This window comes from Mesocricetus auratus, unplaced genomic scaffold (genome assembly GCF_017639785.1).
Source record: "Mesocricetus auratus isolate SY011 unplaced genomic scaffold, BCM_Maur_2.0 Super-Scaffold_100004, whole genome shotgun sequence".
Lineage (NCBI taxonomy): Eukaryota > Metazoa > Chordata > Mammalia > Rodentia > Cricetidae > Mesocricetus > Mesocricetus auratus.
In genome coordinates, this window is record NW_024429189.1 from 99,334,236 (window position 1) to 99,353,002 (window position 18,767).

Consider the following 18,767-nt stretch of genomic DNA (forward strand, 5'->3'; position numbering starts at 1 on the left):
AAAAAAAAAAAAAGAGTCCCTCTTCCCAAATAACCCTCACTCGTGTGAAGTTGATATAAAGCTGACCAGCACACCCCTCTTGAATATTTGGGAGGAGGTGAGGGAGTCCTCCCAGAAAACAAAGGACTCCCTCTATTTCCTGGACTCTCTGAATTAATGGCTCTGAAGGTAATGCTAAATGAACAAAGCAAACAGAAGGATGAACCCACCCACTCTGCAAAGCAAATTTTCTTTAGTGCCTTGTTATGCTGATGACAGTGCGAAGTCTTTCTGGTTGTATTTTAAATCTTAGGAAAATACCAAAAGTTGAGGTTATTAATAAAAATTTAGACTGAAGATAAAAGGTTCTTATTAATTTCTTATGATTTAAGATCTGGCCTGTTTACTCCAGTGTCTCTCACCCACTCTCAGAACTTAGACTGAGCACCCTGCTCCCCAGTTAGCATGAGGAAGCCCAGGGGCATGTAGAAGAGCAGTGCTTACACCAGGTACCATCTGCTTCAAACAGAAGGGGAAGGAAAAGGGCCAGCTGTGGTCCAGAGACACACTGCAGGGTTGGTCAAAGGCAACATGGATTCCTTGTTAATTGCCTAGAAGATGACTCTGACCTCCTGATCTTCATGCCTTCACCTCCCAAGTTTTGGGATTATAAGCTTGGATAAAGAATTGAAGCAAGGACCTGTGCTGATACAATCTTGGATATTTATTTCTAGGGTACATATCAAGCTTAAGACTAGCCTGGGATACACGAAAAAAACAATCTCAAAAAAACTAAAACAAATAAGCTAAACTAAACTAAATGGAATGGTTAGCTCATGTCAACTTTGACAGGATCTACAGTCACCAAAGAGAAGCACCCCTCCCCCCAGGCATGCCTATGAAGGATTATCTTGTGGTGGTATCTTGTTTATCCAATTAAAGTCTGTCTGAAGGTCAGAGAATGGTGCTTGCCATCAGCTAACCATAGAGGTCTGGAGGTTTGTACAGACAGTCAGGAAGTGAGGAAGCTGGGCAGAAACAGGATATAAGCAGGGAGAAAACAGGAACTTGCTCTCTTGTCTGCTGAGATGCTAAGGAGGTAAAGTGTGGGGGTAGCTTGCTCCTTCACTCTGATCTCTCAGCATTTTCCTCTATATCTGACTCCAGGTTTTAATTACTTGGATCAATTAAGAACTCCATTTACATTATCTAGTATCTTACGTTAGGGTTTCTATTGCTTCTAAGAGACGCCATGACCAAAAGGCGAATTGGGGAGGAAAGGGTTTATTTGGCTTACACTTCAGCATTGCTGTTCGTCACTGAAAATCAAGACAGGAACTCAAACAGAAACATTAATACAGAAAATTAGAACCAAGATGTGGGACTGTTGGTGCTGTAAACCTGTGTGGCTCTTAGCCTTTGAGACTGCTTTACAGGAGGAATGTTTGTAACTTAGGGCTAAAAGGTCCTTAGAATGAAGAAAGAAGAGCTGAATGAAGCATCCTAGTGGAATTTTGGGATTCAAGAATGTAGAGAGAAACATTGCATGTAGAGGCTTAATTGTGGGATTTCAGAGAGGAACGAGGAATCTGAGCTAGAGGATATTTGTGTAATGTAGTCAGAACTTTTGTTCCTGCCTCCCAGTCCTGCGGCTGCCTATAAAATAATCACTCTGAAGCTTAATATTAATTACAAATGTTTGACTGATGGCTCAGGCTTATTATCAGATAGCTCTTACATTTAAATTAACCAATTTCTGTTAATCTGGGTATCACAATGTGGCCCGTGGCCTATTGATGGTACTCTGGCATGTTGCTCCTTGGATGGCTGGATGGGTCTGCCTTGACTCTGCTTTCTTTCTCCTTGTATCTCTGTTTGGATTTCCTGCTTGGTTATATTCTGCCCTGTCATAGGTCAAAGCAGCTTTATTCATTAACCAATAAAAACAACACATATTCACAGAGTACAGAAGGACATCCCACATCGGTGTACTATTCTGGCACAGGACCTGGCTGCATTCTGACTGTTTCACGAGAATTTGCATAAGACTGAATGAACTAAAACATAATGGAGTAATTTCTTTGATGGATGATGGTTCAAGGAAGGATTAGCACTCAGTTCATGACATGGTTATTAGTTACCACTATTTTCCAGTTCTGCAGTGAAAAGGAACAAAGGGTTGGGCAGAAAGATACAAAACATATACAAATTGTCAAGGATAATAGATGGAACAAGTTTAAAGTTGCACCCAAGTCAAGTGTTAAAAAGTAATTGTGACTGGTAAAGAGGAATCTCTTTAATACTGGGGCATTTGGATGGTGTTATGAGGGCAAGACACTCCATTAAAGGCTCTATATTTTGAACAGGCAAACTCATTTGAGAGAAGAGAGTCTAAGCCTGGGATGCTAAAGGGGGTTCCCTGTTCCTGAATAGCAACTATCTAGACTACCTTTCCAGGGTTAGTATACACAGGCTACTGCACCTGTTACAATGTAGTCAGGTTCCATCCCCATGGTGACAGCTGGCTTGGCAACATACTCCGTTGTACTGGTTTTGCAGGATGAAACATTTAAGATTGAAGAGAGCATAACATCTTACTCCAGTTATAGAGAGCTGCTGAGGACAGGCAGTGTATGACAGTCAGAATCCTAGCAAAGAGAGAAGAGTCCACTGCATGAAGCTGTGAAGATTAAGCCTAAGTTTTAGTGGAGACCTAAGGATGATGGAGATGCCAGAACCACAGAGACATTTGGGGAGAAAGCTGTATGCATGAAGTAAGAGTTGGTTCAAGAGACTGTGTGTGTTCCAGGCAGTGGAGTGGGAGGGGCTACTTAAGTTCTTTGAAGCCCAAATGATTCCATACGGAGTCCTAAATGCTAGACATGGAACTGCAGGATTTGGTGTTCGCTTGCTTTTGGTCTCTTTGGGAGTAGGGGTGTTTTACTTTGTCATTGTATTAAAATTATGGAACAGTTTATGCTTTTTTAAGAGAGGGAGGGAGGGAGGGAGGGAGGGACAAAGAGAGAGAGAGAGAGAGAGAGAGAGAGAGACTGACCTGGACTTGGAACTCACTATATAGACCAGGCTGGTCTTGAACTCAGATTTACCTGCCTCTACCTCCTGAGTGCTAAGGTTAACAGCAGATGCCAGCACTCCCGTTTTTAGTTTTATAGGAGCTCAGAGTTAAGATTGCCTTGAGTCTCATATGGCTTTGAAACAGTGTTGGAGGGCCAGAAAGAGGATTCAGTAGATAAAGGCTCTTGTCCTCATGCCTGAAGATCTTTGTTCAATTCTCAGAATCTACATGATGGAAGGAGAGAGCCAACTCCTGTAGATTGTTCTCGACCTCCACGTGCAGTGACACTCATGCCTGCTTATAAACATGTATGAACACACACACTAGATAATGTAAAATTAAAGCATTGGAAATGTTAAGGACTTTTGAAGTTGAACTGAATGCATTTTTTTGCATTATGAGATGGCCATGAGCTTAAAGGGACAAAGCTGTGGCTTAAAAGAGACCCCTTTGAGGCCTAGAGAGATGGCTCAACACACCAAGATGATTGTATACAGGCATGATACCCTGAGTTTGAGCCCAAGATCTCACTAGGTAGCAGGAGAAAACCAACTCCCTAGAACTTTCCTCTGATTATGTGTGCTGTGGTACACAAACATCTATAAGCATTTTAAGAATGCTGTGTTTGCTGGGCATGGTGGTTCACTCCTTTAATCGCAGCACTTAAAGGCAGAGGCAGGTGGATCTCTGAGTTCATGGCCAGTTTGTTCTACAGTGTAAGTCCCAGGCTAAGGCACATAGTGAGACCTGTCTCAAAAAAATTACCAACAAAACCCCAGGCATACAAACAAATAAACAAACAAAACCCAAATGACAAAAACACCCAACAGAAAACCCCTCCCAAACAAAAAGTGTTAACTTTTAGGTATCAAGTAGACGAGGGGTGAACTTGTTATGGATATTATTGTCAACAACATGGTATCTACCATCAGGACAAACCTCTGGGCAACTGAGGGGTTATACAGAGTAGGTTATTTGAGGTGGAATGATCTACCGTGAATATGGGTAGCACCATTCCCAGTGCTGAATCCTGTATTTGGTAAAAAAGAAAGCTCAGCACCAGCATTTGTTGCTGTCTTGAGATTCCCACCAGCCACCTGCTTGTTTCCACTCCTTCCCTGACATATGTCTTTCCCTTACATTGGAGTTAGTATAGCTTTATAAAACTCCCATTTAAAAACATTTTACGATTAAAATTTTTATTCCAGTGAATAAAGAATTAAGACTCAAAAAGCTGTGGGTACCTTATGTTAACAGGATAACAGTTTATTCCCTGTTCTTTAAGTAGCTGTTTAATCTTATAATCTGACCTGTGCTCACCGTGAAGTCCAAATAAAAGAATCTAAGAAAAACTAATTTGGGTATGATATGTAGGTGTGAGCACACACTGGCCGCGTGTGTGATCAATGGATGGTCCTGTGGAGTTGGCTGAGACCTTCCACTTTATGTGGGTTCTGGAGATCACCAGGTTTATGCAGCAAACACCTTTACCCACTAAGCCACACTGCTGGCTCATGCAAAACAAATTTTTTTTGACACGGTCTCTCTGTGTAGTTCTGGCCTTTCTGGAACTCACTCTGCAGGCCAGGCTGGCCACGAACTCAGAGATCCTCCTATCTCTGCCTCCATGTTAGCATTAAAGGCATGCACCACCACTGCCCAGCATCTTTTATTTTCTTTAAATAAAATTTAGTATTATCCTAGAGCTATTTCAAGGTTAGGTCCATTCTCCTCCCTGTCACTGCACACTACGGATCACAGGATGAAGTATCTGAATGCTACAGACCTTGGATTTTTAGGACAGTGTCTCTAGTATTTGTATTGTTGCAGTTTTTACAACCAATACTTTCCAATGACATGTAAATACTAGTATTTCCATATGTATCAAAACTGTCAGGGCTAGTGAGATGGTTGGCAGCACCTGGTCCCCCAATCCTGAGGTATTTGCTATTGTTCTCTGAGGCATGCAGGACTCTGATAGCTCAGACCTTAGACCCCTACCTTGGAGAGCAGACTCAAGGATTCAGAAAACGGAACAGAACTTGGACACCAGTTGAGGTCATTTTAACAGTGACCAACTCCTACTGAGTCTCCTCTGTGCAATCTTACACTCTCCTTAAATGTGACTTGCATATGGCACATTCCAGTGTGTTCTCTACCACAAAGACCACATGTCACCGACAGCTCAATGTGATAAATGTGCTTCATTATCATTAATGACACATGCCTCAGAGTAGGAAATTTTATTCTTTAAAAGCCATTATTCAGAGGAAAAGGAACAAAAACCACAGTTAGTGATCACAGCAGCCGTGATCAGAACAGCACATGCGCTTAAGTAAACAGTCATCTGAGATGCTCCTCGCTGGACAGGCATCCACAATGAACAAACACTGCACACGACGAGCAGGTTCCAATGAACAGGACTTAAGGTTCTCGAGTTGCTCTAAACAATTTTATTTCTTACAATGGAGATGGTAAAGTAATTTATTTATTTTTTTCAGAGCTATAAAGGCCACCCACCTCACTCCAGCAGACCTTCAGAGACCAGTGTGAGTAATCCCAGAAAAAGGCACTTAAAACACTTGACAAGGAGTGATACCAACACACTGAGAGCTGGTCTGTCTTGCACAAGTCTTTACGACAGTTCAAATAAACTGTATTCATTCTCTCTCTCCCCCACTACAGGTAGTACATCCTGTCTGTGTTGACATATATAGATACATCTATGTGTATGTATATATAGCAACACTGACACATTTCTAGAGGGAAAATCCCAATTGTTTAATAGTATACAGAAGTTCTAATAACTTTACTTAGAACAAAGAAGATGGGTGAACTACTACAAAAAAGCACCTACTAAACCTTTCTATGCACCAAAAAGCGGAGAGGCAGTAAAATAAATACCTGGATCTTCCTCAGACAGTCAACTACTAAAATAATAAAATCTAGTATTTAAAAAAGCTTATTCCATTGCAGGGCACAGGGCAGACATATTTGGTACTGTAAATCTCATAGGCTCACACATCCATATTGCTTAGGTTGAAGAGAATGGATGAGAGGGAATTTCCTTTCACTGCTCATCATGTTTTAGCTAGCTTGTATTATGCATCTTCGCTTAAAATACAAACTAAGTCTTACATATCAACATTTTCAAGATGTTGACATCCCCAAGGTATTTGCAGAGTACTTTTAAGTACTCAGTCTGCTATGGAAACAAGAATGTTGTATCCACCTATTACCGCAGGTCAGAGCTGCAGTGCTGACTAACCCCATCTGCATCAGAAGCTAACAAAAGGCTTGCTTCTTCCCAGGAACAGGTGCACACACATTCTTAGGATAGGAAAAAACCCAAAACATTTAGTGATGTCATTTAAAGTGTAGTTATCAGCTGCAGAATGCCCCAGAACAAACAGTAATCTCTTAAGAGCCAGATCCCACACATTTCTGCTTTTTAGCTGCTGGCTCCTCAGTGTGGTGTGAGTCTAAAGTGCTCGCACAAGACTTGAGGCTGGGGTCTGTTCGAAGGCTGTCCGAGACAACAGTGAAGCCAGACAGAAGGTATCCTCCACCTCCACTCATCAGCAATTTGGGATGACTCCGATCTGGCAAAACCTAACCAAAACAGGGGGAAAAAAAAAAAAAAGGACATTCATGTCTTTCCTCATTCTTACAAACTATTTCAACAACATATCAAAAACCAGAATTTAAATAACAAGTTCTCTTGATTTAAAATGACTAACTTTAAATTTTTTTTTGAGACAGGGTTTCTCTGTGGCTTTGGAGGCTGTCCTGGAACTAGCTCTTGTAGACCAGGCCTGTCTCGAATTTACAGAGATCCACCTGCTTCTGTCTCCCTGAGTGCTGGGATTAAAGGTGTGCACCACTACCACCTGGCCTAAAATGACAAACTTTTAATAAGACCACTTCTTCCAAGTATAAAAACAAAGAAATCTATTTATTTTAAACAAAACATGACTGAAGCCCCTGCTTCTCTCAAATTGAAAGCTAGTGTGAGGGGGGAGGGCGAATGGTTTCCATAGTAACTCTGGCTCTAGGAAGCTTCATGGCCAGCAGTGGGGTGTGGGGTACATGGAGAATATGGAGAATTAACACTGGGTGAACACGTCCCTGAGGCTAACCCAGCCAAGGCTCTTCTCACTTGTTCCTTTGCAACATGGCACAGCAGCGTTACTTTGGACTCAGCAGCATCCTTACTGTGGTAGGAACGGAAGCCAAGCAGCAGGGCAGGGGGAAGACATGCTAACACAGAAGTGACCCCACCCATCTCCCATCCCAAAAGAACTGGCTATGAGGCATTCAGGCACAGGCAGCAAAGTCTCCAGCTGCTGTGACTTAGGGATCATAACTGAGACCAAACTGAGCTCAGGCACAAGAGCAGACCACTCCTGCTCAGTTCAGGAGGTCCCTTCATGAGTAGTCTTTACTCCCTGCTGCCCACTGGCCTGCCTGAGACTTTCTCACAGTATTGACGTAGGCTGTTCCTTTCCTGTTGTAAGTACTGACCTAAATAATTCCATTTCCCACCCCCCCATATACATATATATTAAAGGCCCCTTTGACCTAATAAATCTCTTATAGAACTTATACTTTGGCATGTATCCGCCCAAGGGTGTGGCTCAGTGGCAGAGTACTTGGCCAGCATCCTGGGATCCTGGTTCTGATATCTAACACAGCCAGAGAGGAGGCAGGTGAGGGAAAGAATGAACACAAATACACTCAGTGTTATGTATTCCAGAATAATACACCTCCCACCGGTAAACCCTGAACTGGCTGGGAAGATACTGCCACAGAGGACAGGGTCACTTCATTTTCAGTTACCCAACTATATAGACAGCAAAGTCTTGAGGGTAGTATAACTAATTATTTGCATGTTAAATAACACTGGACTAGCTGGGCATGGTAGTGAAATGTCTTTCAGAGGCAGAGACAGGTGGATCTCTGTGAGTTTTGGGGCCAGCCTGGTCTACAAATGGAGTTGCAGGACAGCTAAGACTATACAGAGAAACCCTGTCTCGAAAAGCCAAACAAACACCCCAACCCCCTGGACTACAGTTACAGAACAGTGCACCCTGATATGAAAAGGTCAGGAAGCCAGGGTATTTTCTCTGAGTGACAGATAGACACTGTAAACAGTGGCTCTATGTAACAATTTTCAGCTGGCAGTATTGCTCCAAGGAGCCAGCAGGTCTGGATTCTGGCAGTGAGAATGCTTACCTGGTAATTTCTGAGCCAGGTTTCTGACAGTCTCAGGTTGATGACCCCTCCCCTCTCCCGAAGTTTTGTGTAGCATTCCAACAAAGGCTAAGGGGAAAAAAAGAAAAAAAAAAAAAAGACTCCTGTTAGATATTCCTGAGCTACAATAGGGGATCAAGATTCAGACGCAGGAGCTCTGTCCAATTTGTCGCAGCATTACCTCTTTATACTGACAGTAGACCACAAATGGCCTTGATGGGGCCACAAAGTCTAGCAAAGACAGTAGCAGTGGAGTGGGGTGGAAACGACTGGCCACGATCAAACTGCAAGGAAAAACAGAGAGAATGTCTCTCTTTACCCTCCAAACGCAACACGGGTTTTATGTGTATTTAAAATGATCACATACCACCAGGCAAAGGTTGTGCATAGCTAAAATCCTAATGCTCAGGTCCAGGAAGGAGGATTACCATGAGTTTCAGGTTGGCTTGAACTATACAGGGAGTAGGCCAACGTGAGCTATCCATGTACAACATTCTTTTTTTTTTTTTTTTTTTTTTTTTTTTGGTTTTTCGAGACAGGGTTTCTCTGTGGCTTTGGAGGCTGTCCTGGAACTCACTTTGTAGACCAGGCTGGCCTCGAACTCACAGAGATCCGCCTGCCTCTGCCTCCCGAGTGCTGGGATTAAAGGTGTGCGCCACCAACGCCCGGCTAATCCATGTACAACATTCTAGAATTTCAAAGCAGAATGAGATCATGAGCTATTCATTTCTAAGGAACTGGGTTGTAAGCATTTGTGCTGTCTGGAAGCTATATGTAGGATATTCTTGTGTTTTTGCTTTTAGATCATCTGGGAGCAAATCCAATACTACACTTCTGAATCCACCTCCCACCGATAGGTGTTCTCTTTCTTTAAAGGCATATTTTATTTTTCTGTGGGTGTTTGTGTGTCTGCAGAGGCCAAGAGTGGCAGATCCCTAGGACTAAAGCTATTGACAGCTGTGAGCTGCCAGTGCTGGCTACAGAACACCAGTTCTCTGTAAGAGCAGCAAGCACTTGTTTTTTAACCACTGAGACATATCTCTAGTCTCTAACAGAGGTTTTCATTAGCTGGTTTTGGCCAGTGTTATAGCCATCTTAATGCCCCACCCCTGCACCTAACAGGACTATTCCGTCCCATCTGTTAATCAGTGCTGAATGTTCAGATTTCCTTGAAACTATCAAATTAGCACCACCAACTCCCCACTCTGCTATCCTTGGCCTTTCTTTAAGAAGCAACCAATCAACTACTTACTTTTACTACATAAAATCTATGATAATTTAACTAATTGATTTTTAAAATTATGAATGTGCATGTCTGCATGTAGATATGTGTAGGAGTGTGGAGGTATCCAAGGAGGCCATAGGTGTTGGATTTCCCCAAAACTGAATTACAGGCAGTTTATGAGTCACTGGGCATGGGGTTGGAAGCCTAACTCTGGTCCTTTGCAAGAACAGTGTGTGCTCTTAAAAAGCTGAACCATCTCTCCAGCCCAGACCCAGTCTTTCTCAAAAACAAAACAAACAAACAAACAAACAAACAAAAAACCCCACAACAACCAAAAGAAAAACTTCATCTATTTTCCACAAGGACCAGGGCAGACAGTGGGAAGAAAACGCAGATGCTTTCGAAGCAGAATGTACAGCACCTAGAGGTGCCCCGCATCCTTCATCAACGTACCCATCTGCATTTCTTTCTCCCAGCAGAGCAGCAGCCTCTAAATGTCTTTTCCTCTGCTCTTCTTGTCTTCTTTGCTTTTCTTGAATCTGAACAGGAAGAAAGCAATGCACTGAGGTCATTCAGCCAGGTTTACAAAAACACACTGTCCTATCAGAGCAGAGTAGTGGTATTTAGGAGACAACAGAAGGGGAGGTTTACAAGGAAGGTGAGGATATCCCAGGAAGCCTGTACTCAAATGTCAACCCTCAAGTTACCTGAGCACTTCTGAAACTGCAGCTGCTAAAGTCACCCAGAGCTCCAGCCCAAAACCAAGTCACACAGCTGTGCACAAACACACCCGTTTTCCCCCAGTTGTTTTTGACAGCTATCATCTGGGGACCTAATGTTTCACGGTTAACCAAATCCCACAACTTAGCGGACTCACTGGGGCTCTGAGGCAATTACAAGGAAAATGACTCTTGACATTCTTACATAGTCTCTTTTGTTTCCTTTTTCTTTAGGCTCCTTATTCCCTGGGTCCTGAGGAACACTTTCCATTGTTCTCTGTTCTTCTGGGTTGCTTTCTGGGGCTTCTGCCATGCTGTCCTCATCAGCTTGTTCAGGTATATGTTTTTCCTCATGTTCACCGTTACTTTCTTCAACCAGAGTGCTGTCCTTAGGCTCTGAGGACAGCATCTCAGCAGAAAATGTCCCATCTAGAAGACTGTTTACTTTGTTGAGGGGGAATTCATGAAGACCACTAAGGAAAGATTTGGGAAATCCAAAACAAGCTGTTGCTGCCCTGACTGGTCCATCTCCAGGGTACAGCTGAATAATGGAGCCAAAACCTGAATGAACAAAATGAGCAAATAGAGGGGTTTAGACTGTGCAAAGCCCGTATCCTTACATAATTGTGATCCTTCTTCCATGTCTAGAGAGTGAAGAACGCTGCAGCATATCTGGAGGTCCCTGAACGCTATGAATATTCCATTCCCTACAGAGAGAACAGAATTCCGAGTCTTAAAAAAAGCTTATCTCCTCAGGACACCAAGGAAGACCCAGTGATCCTGTGTGGAAGTTAAGGATTTGGGGCTGTTTGCTTTCTCCTTGTTCATCCTCACAGAGGGTAGATGTAAGCTCTCATCCTCCAGTCAGAGAAGTCAGACAGGTCAGCTTGTGTTTTCCAAGACAGAATACCCCCTGAAAAGCCTCCCTATTCAACCCCTCAGTGCCTGGCAACACAGTACATCATTAGCCAGCTGCAGTTCCAGAATCAACCCCACAGACACCAAAGCGGGAAAGGCCAAACGCAAAGACACCAACACAGTCTTCCTGGGGAGAAATGGACCACACAGGAAGGCTCTGGGACAGGAGCCATAGAGGTCTACTGAGGTCACGTCACTATTCTTTCCTTACATCAGGGTAGTTTACTGAATTTGAAAACAGAGACTCACCTCCCATTCGTTCCATCATGGCACCTAGCACCAAGCCTGAACAAGTTTCCATGACAATCATTTTATTGCCAGCACGAATATTCCCCAATGTCAACATCTGGGCTAGTGTATCATATCTCATGTGGCTAAGGAAAAAAAGGATGATCCACTTACTTTTAGTTAAATAAACCCTGACATATAATAATAGTTTCTCTATCTGTTTCATAAAAATTATGTTGATAAGATTATTGTTTGCTTGAGGCGACAGTAAAAGGACTTACAATTTATGAGGAAGGAGGGCACTTTATGCAGATGAGCAAGCTTTTCATTTTACTTAAAATCATGACTCTCTTAAAGACATATTTTCCCCCAATTATACTTTTGAAAGGAAACAAAGCGTACTTAATTTTTCCAGGTTCTCTTGCATAATACATAATTGAAAGAATACGGGTAGATGGCTTCAAAATAGTAACGATGGCTTCATATCTAGTGAAATTAAAAGGACAGCAATTTAGAACATTCTATTTTTGGTAGTATTTAGTAAATAGAAAAGATGTGCTATTTTCAATCATTTCAAACAAAATGACTTACTTTTTCTTCTTCTTTTTAATATATTTATCTTGGGCAAATTCTGTCTTGTCTCGGAATGTTGTACTATTTTCAATTAGCTGCTGAACTATTTCCTGTAAGAGAAGGAGCAAGCAGATTCCCTGAAGCTTTACTGTCTTACCCCAGCACCAGTCAAAGGTCTCCTCGCCAGTCCCTCCTCCACGAAGTGCGGGCGGATCAACTGCATGTCTACACTCTACTTAGGGCTTGCAATAGACACATTACAACTCCATTAGACTTGTTTTTTGTGTGTGTTGGGGATGGAACCCAAGGCCTTGTTCACACAACTCCTTTAAAGCAAGCTAAAGGAAGAGAGATATCCAAGAAAGGGAGACGAGAGATGAAGATCAGCCAAAAACAAATGAGCTGCAAACTTCTCTTCCACTAATATTTTTAGCGTTGCCAGTCAATCCTAAGCATAAGACACAAAATCCCCAGTGTTGGACTGCACACACATTTTAACTGACACTCCAATTTTACCTCAAGGTTGGCATTACAAACAAAGTTGTTACACACAAACAAAGGGTAAGAATCTTTTTACCTCTCCTTTAATGCCCTTGTCTTTCAGAGCTTTTATATCATCTTGAGTAAGTTTCTGGGACTTTCCATCATCAACTATATTTCGATTGTCAGTGCCCGCTTCTTTAGTCTCTAAGGAAAGAAATTGCTCTATGATAATTTTGATATAAAACTACTATTAAAATTACATTTAATTACTTAATTGTATGTGTATGTGTGTGGACTCACACATGACATGGTTCTCCCTTTCCACCATGCAGGTCTCAGGGATCAAACTGAACTCATGTTGTCAGACTTGGTACTTTACCCACTAAACCTCGTTGCCTGCCCTGATTTGAAATGATTTGGCAATGTTTTCTAAAAAAATTAAAAAAAAAAAGTTGGCACAGACTTTTATTCCCAACAACAGGGAAGCAGAGGCAGGAGGATCTCTGTGAGTTCAAAGTCAATCTGGTCTACATGTCAAGGACAGACAGGGCTGTGTAGAGAGACCCTGTCTCAAAAAATTAAAAAAGAAAAAAAAGGTGTAATTCCATGTGTATGAGTGTTTTGCTTACATGCATACCAGATACATGCCTGGTGCCTGAACTCAGAAAAGGGCGTCAGATCCCTAGAATGGGAGTTACAGGTGGTTGTGAGCATCATGTGGGTGTTCAGAATTGCACCTGGGTCCTCTAAAAGAACAAGTGCTTACACCTGCTGAGCCATCTTGCTAGCTCCTCAAAGTTCCTTTTTGAGGTAAGTTCTCATGTAGCATAGGCTGGCCTCAAACGCACTGTATAGCTAAATATGAACTGGAACTCTGATCCTCCATCCTCCATGTCTCCAGTACTTTAATTACTCACTCAAGCAGTGCTGCAGATGAACCTGGGGCCTTGTGTACACTAGGTACGCGCACTAACCAACTGAGCTACATGCCTGCAGCTGCAACCTTTCTTTTCCTAAGTTCCTATCCACCTCCTCCATCAGCCCCTCAAGTCTGGCCTTTGCTTTTTAGGATCGATCACCTCTTGTTTTAGTTAAGTTTCCGGGAGTGCGTCCAAATTAAATGGAAGTCTGCCTAGCTAACTGCAGACCATCTATCTCATACATCTAAAATGGGTACCTGAAGTAGGCTCTTCCTTCTTCTTTTTGAGCTGAAGGCTTCCTCCATTGCTCACTTCAAATGTTGACCCGTAACTATGGCCGATAGCATTATCCAGGTAGAACCACTGTTTTTCAAAAGTTACTTTTCTGAGGAAGAAAAAGCAACCAATCAGTTGACTTCTTTTGCATTCATGCTACAACAGGTTTACTCACTACTTTATTTCAAAAAAATTCTCATGATAGTTAGCAGCACTATTTCGGTGTACAAACTTGACAAAGAACTAGAAAGAACCAGGTTGGAGAGAAATACAAACTTTAGTAAAGAAGCTAGGAAGACACTCACTAACTTTTAGAAGAAAAAAGGCATTTCTTTTTTGGGACACAGGTCTGATTGTATTTTGCTTAAACTCACAGATGCTGCAGATCTCAACACAGTTCTGACTGTCAAGATTCCCAGGCCATGAGTATGCAATGTGACATCTCACGCAACTCACACTAGAAAATCCCCAACAAAATAATCACTGAGATGACAACAATTTTTGAAAACTCCTTGGTCTCTGTCTAACTGGTTATTCTACTAGAAAAGTGGCAAATCCAAATAACCTGTATTAGAAATTGACATTATTGGAAATCCCCACATTTGAGATGGACTGAACACTGACAGGCACTGCTGAGGGCTGGGCATTGAGCTGTCCTATCACTCAGAACTGTACTTACTGCAACTTCAAAGGGAATCACACAACAAAGGCCCTTTCCCTTCAAAGAAACAAAACGAACACCTGCTGAGTAATAACAAATGTTAATCAGTGTGTGTACCCTATCCATTTTCACAGCAATCCTGGGATGCCCTTTTCCAGGATAAAAATCTGGGGCCCTGGGTAAACTATCCTGTTGAAGATGCTAAACTCCAGGCCAGATTGGCGTTAACTACAGCGTGGAAGCTGTTCCTCTGAATTGTAACATTCTCTCCAAATTAAAATATTTCCTCTAGCTGGGCGGTGGTGGCGCACGCCTTTAATCCCAGCACTCGGGAGGCAGAGGCAGGCGGATCTCTGTGAGTTCGAGGCTGGGCTGGACCGATAGCCTCCGACAATACAGAGAAACCCTGTCTCGTAAAAAAAAAAAAATTCCTCTAAGAGGGAAGGAGACACCAGCCTGAGGGGGAAGCAAAAGATCACACATCTGGAGAACAAAATCTTGTTAGATTCTTGAGGGTCTCCTACCCAACAACATCAAAATGACCGATGAATTCAGGTGCACTCCAAGTCAGACTCCCTAGCACTAAAGCAATCCTGGCTTTCTTCATAATTCTTCCCAGGGCCATAATTCCAGCCTCATTCATCAAATGTCACTTGAACCATATGTCTGACCTCTGGTGGACTCTTAAAATGCTCCTAACACAGACAATTCTTATTCTTTGCTAGATTTTCGGTAACCAGCAAATAACACAAAAAAAATCATATTTGCACCCTCTTAAGCCCCTGTGTTAAATACTGAACTGGGTTGATTTATACCTCTAGCAGCCTATCTTATGTGCAAAGGCAAGGAGGTATGTATGTACTCAAACTGACTGGCCTGAACACTCAGCCAGGAAACTGGCTGGCTGATGGATAAGTGAGCTCTGTTTCCTGGGAAGGACTATGCAGAGAGCTGGGACTGTTTCAGTGATAGGCAGTCTGGATTGGACTGCAGCTGAATTCAGCAGGTCATTCTCTAAACAAAACAAAAATTACCATCGTGGCTTTGCCAAGAAGAGGGGAGGATAGAAAGAGCTTCCAAATAATTTCTAAAGAATACTTTTTAGGGGGGCTAGAGAAATCAGTAAGCAATTGAGAGCACTTACTGCTCTTCCAAAGGACCAGACTTTGGTTCCTAGTACCCACATTAGGTGGCTCACAATCATCTATAACTTTAATTCCAGGAAATCCAAAGTTTCTGGCCTCCGAGGGCACCCGATTTCATACACACACACAAACAATTTTTTCCTTTTTTTTTTTAAGACAAAGTTTCTCTCTGGGTAGCCCTGGCTATCCTAGAATTTGCTCTGAAGACCAAACTGGCCTCAACTCAGGGATCTGCCTGCCTCTGCCTCCTGAGTGCGAGGATTAAAGGTATGTGCCACCACAGGCAAAAAATAGTGTTAAAGAGTACTCCTTTTTTTTTTTTTACTTTTATCTGCCTTTATTTTATGCTCAATTTATTCCCGTGCCATAAGCTTCTGCTTCTTCAGTTTCTTCTGGGATATCTTTTTCTTCTGTGCAACCTCCTCTTCTGGCTTTGGAACAATCTGTTCCTTTTCCGTGAGGATCATCTCGATGTGGCAGGGGAGCTCATGTATGGGTTAATCTGGCCGTGAGCTCTGTAAGTTTGTTGACGCATCTTAGGTGCTTTGTTCACCTGGATGTGCTCGATGACCAGAGAATCTACGTCTAGACCCTTAGGCTCAGCATCACTCTGCAATTTTAAGCATGTGCAGCAAAAATTCAGCACTCTTTTTTGGCCACCGACCCTGTGTCCAGCCCCAATGTTTGGCCTGGGCGCACCTGCCGACTCCACCATTGTACGGCCGGAACGGCACGCATTGCTTCTTCAAAGTGACATCCTTCAGGTATTTGGTGGCTTTTTGGATATGCATACCCTTGATGGCCTGGGCAGTTTCATGGGTATTCTTAAAGTGAATCCGGAGATTTGAACCTCTTGACTTGCATGATTTTGTAGGGTTTTCAGGGTCGAGAGAGTATCGAACCATCTTCACAGGTTACCTCAGGTCGCTTACAGGAAGAGTAAAGAGTACTTCTTAAGAACTAAAGATACTATCTGTCTCATTGGTAATGGAAAGGATTATAAAAGAGACATTAAAATAGCTGTATCTGAACATAAGGCAAACTGAGCACAGTGTAGCAGACTTGGAAGCAGAAAAGTGTTTTAAACAAAATATGCTTCACCTGGCCATCAGCATGGATGTGCACACAGGGCATGCTCTTCAAAATATATGCTCACAGTCTAAGAGCCTTGCTGTACTAAGTTATACTTCAGCTTAAAAGCTTAAATTATCAATTGTCAATTTCTAAAACCTATGCACTTGGAAGTAGGCAAAGAATTTCTAATTTAAAATTCTGAAAAGGAAACATAAAACACTACCTTCAAGAACACAAAAATGGAGTGAGGACAGCTGTAAGATTTCTCTAATTTCAACCACCAAGATTAAAAAAAAATCTCAGTGGAGAATTCTAAAGTGCCCAAAAGCTGGTGCAGACAGCTGATTCTAGACTTTTTTTTTTTCGGTGTGTGTGTATTTTAATCAAATTGTGCTTGTGCCAAGAAAGGTTGGCTACTAACTGGCTTAATGCGCTGGACAGGGCTGCCTGTCTTACTGGTTTTATTATTTTTTTTTTTTGAGACAGGGTCTCATGTTGGCCAGGCTAGTCTTAGACTCTCCAAGCATGACCTTGAACTATTGATCCTCCTTTCTTCCATCTCCCAAGTATTGGGATAACAGGCCTGCACCAACACAGTCCATTTCTGTAATGCTGGGAACCAAACCTCGGGTTTGGAGCACGACAGACAAGCACTCTAGCAACTGAGCTCCATTCCCATCCCTTAACATTCCTACTGTTTCCTGCTTCATTTCAAATACCATTCAAACAGCAGCGAAATTAACTTATGTGAAGTGAGTCTTACGAAAGGTTCCAAATTTCACGACACCCAGTTTTCTGACCCACGGAAGTTGTTCTCTTGACCTTGCATGATTTACTTCTTTTCAAGGAGTATTACAGGAATGGCAATGTGACTCCGTGGCAGAGTCCATGTCTAGCATGCACAGAGCCTCAGCATATAACAAAGCAGGACTGAAAATCCATAAGTAAACGACGTTGTATCAAAGTATCACAATAAATTCTAATGATCAATAAGCTATTAGGAAGGGTTAAGTAACTTAATCAGCTCTGTCAGAGAGTCACCAAGCTTAATTACCAGCTCTGGGTGAACTGCTTGTGAACAATTCTGTTTTCCTGGACATTTAATACCATGATGTAAAATGAAGGGTTCACGGTGATTCCACACTGTAGAAAGCTGTGAAAGGTTCAGGCATCACGCTGGCCTGCCCTGTTACCTGGCAGGATGCACTCAGGCAACACTCTGGCCAGCCCAGCGTTCTGGGAGAACCACGCAGGTGCAAAGGACCCCTTTAAAGGACTGACCCCTGCCTGCTCCATCTCAACTCCCCCCCCTCTCCCTCCCCCCCCTTACATCTTATCTCTCTCTCAGCTCTGCACGGGTTGGTTACCTCTCACCCCCCCTTTCCCTCCCTGTCTACCAATGAAACTCCACGTGGGATCGTTGAGTCGCGGTTTGTGTCTCGTTACTGGGTAAACCTAGACATTTTAACAACAAGCTGCCTTTTCTTACTCGTTGACAGAAGAGGCCCGACTGAAAGCCAGACTAGGTGTAGGGAATCTTTCCTTACGGGGAAGGTGGAGATGAGAGTCAGACATAATGAAGAGATCTCAACGTGAGAGGCTGGTGAAGTTCTGTGACAGAGAAGGCCCTAAGAACCTAAGCGAAGCGTCCTCGGGGGCCGGAGTACCAAGGATGGAATTCCTGGGAAGGGAATCTGGCGCTGAAGGTAGAAGGCTGGGGAATGAAAGGTGGAGGCGAGTGCTGTAGGATGAGAAAGGGGCAAAGGAGACCCCTCTAGCCAAGCATGCGAAAGGATCCAAGTGGGAAAAGTCCTCTGTGCTAGGAAGACCTGAGTGGTGGCAACAACGGGGGGGGGGGGCGGATTTAAAGAACGAAGAGTGGGACACTGGAGGGGGTGATTATCCAGGGGGTGGTGCGCGCCGCCCAGGGCCAGCAACTAGACTCACTTTCTCCGCTGCACTTGCACTGCTTTGAACACATCTTCCCGCTTCAGCACCACGAAGTCGCCGTCATGGATGCAGTGGTCCCCGGCATGCGGGGGCTGTGGGACTGGCTGCTCCGCTGATGCCTCCATGGACGCCCGGCCGTATCCAAGATGTGCAGCCGCTCCAGCCTCCAGAAGCACCACACCAGGAGGAACTTACCCCTCGGCTGGCACCGCCCCCACGTGCTGCGCGCCGCTTCCGCTTTCCGGTCCCTACCTCAGGGCGGCTTCCGGGAGCCTAGCGACTTCCGT

The 18,767-nt window shown here is 43.3% G+C and overlaps 1 protein-coding gene across 2 annotated transcripts; it reads right to left on the bottom strand.

Moving 5' to 3' along the window:
- Window positions 1-5,283: 5,283 nt before the first annotated feature.
- Trmt6 (tRNA methyltransferase 6) lies at window positions 5,284-18,701 on the bottom strand. 2 transcript variants are annotated; one of them, XM_005068669.4, is made up of 11 exons: window positions 18,478-18,701; window positions 13,632-13,759; window positions 12,549-12,658; window positions 11,990-12,081; window positions 11,801-11,884; window positions 11,420-11,544; window positions 10,458-10,813; window positions 9,987-10,072; window positions 8,490-8,592; window positions 8,291-8,377; window positions 5,284-6,667 (listed from the first exon to the last, which is right to left on the bottom strand). In XM_005068669.4, the coding sequence occupies exons 1-11, from the start codon at window positions 18,603-18,605 to the stop codon at window positions 6,476-6,478; spliced, it is 1,491 nt and encodes a 496-aa protein (XP_005068726.1). In that variant the 5' UTR covers window positions 18,606-18,701; the 3' UTR covers window positions 5,284-6,475. The 2 variants fall into 2 exon arrangements, with proteins under 2 accessions (XP_005068726.1, XP_040602285.1); XM_040746351.1 differs by lacking the exons at window positions 11,990-12,081; window positions 12,549-12,658; window positions 13,632-13,759; window positions 18,478-18,701 and having other exon boundaries at window positions 11,680-11,821.
- Window positions 18,702-18,767: the final 66 nt, after the last annotated feature.

Bases quoted from the DNA above. Each gene is read 5' to 3' on its own strand.
- Trmt6 (XM_005068669.4), bottom strand. From the start codon at position 18,605: ATGGAGGCATCAGCGGAGCAGCCAGTCCCACAGCCCCCGCATGCCGGG. The intron at 10,073-10,457 runs GTAAGAATGTCA...CTTCCTGTTCAG, and splicing joins AAGGAAACAAAAGAGACTAT to ATTCAAGAAAAGCAAAGAAG. The intron at 6,668-8,290 runs GTAAGCATTCTC...TGTTTTGGTTAG, and splicing joins CCTGGCTCAGAAATTACCAG to GTTTTGCCAGATCGGAGTCA.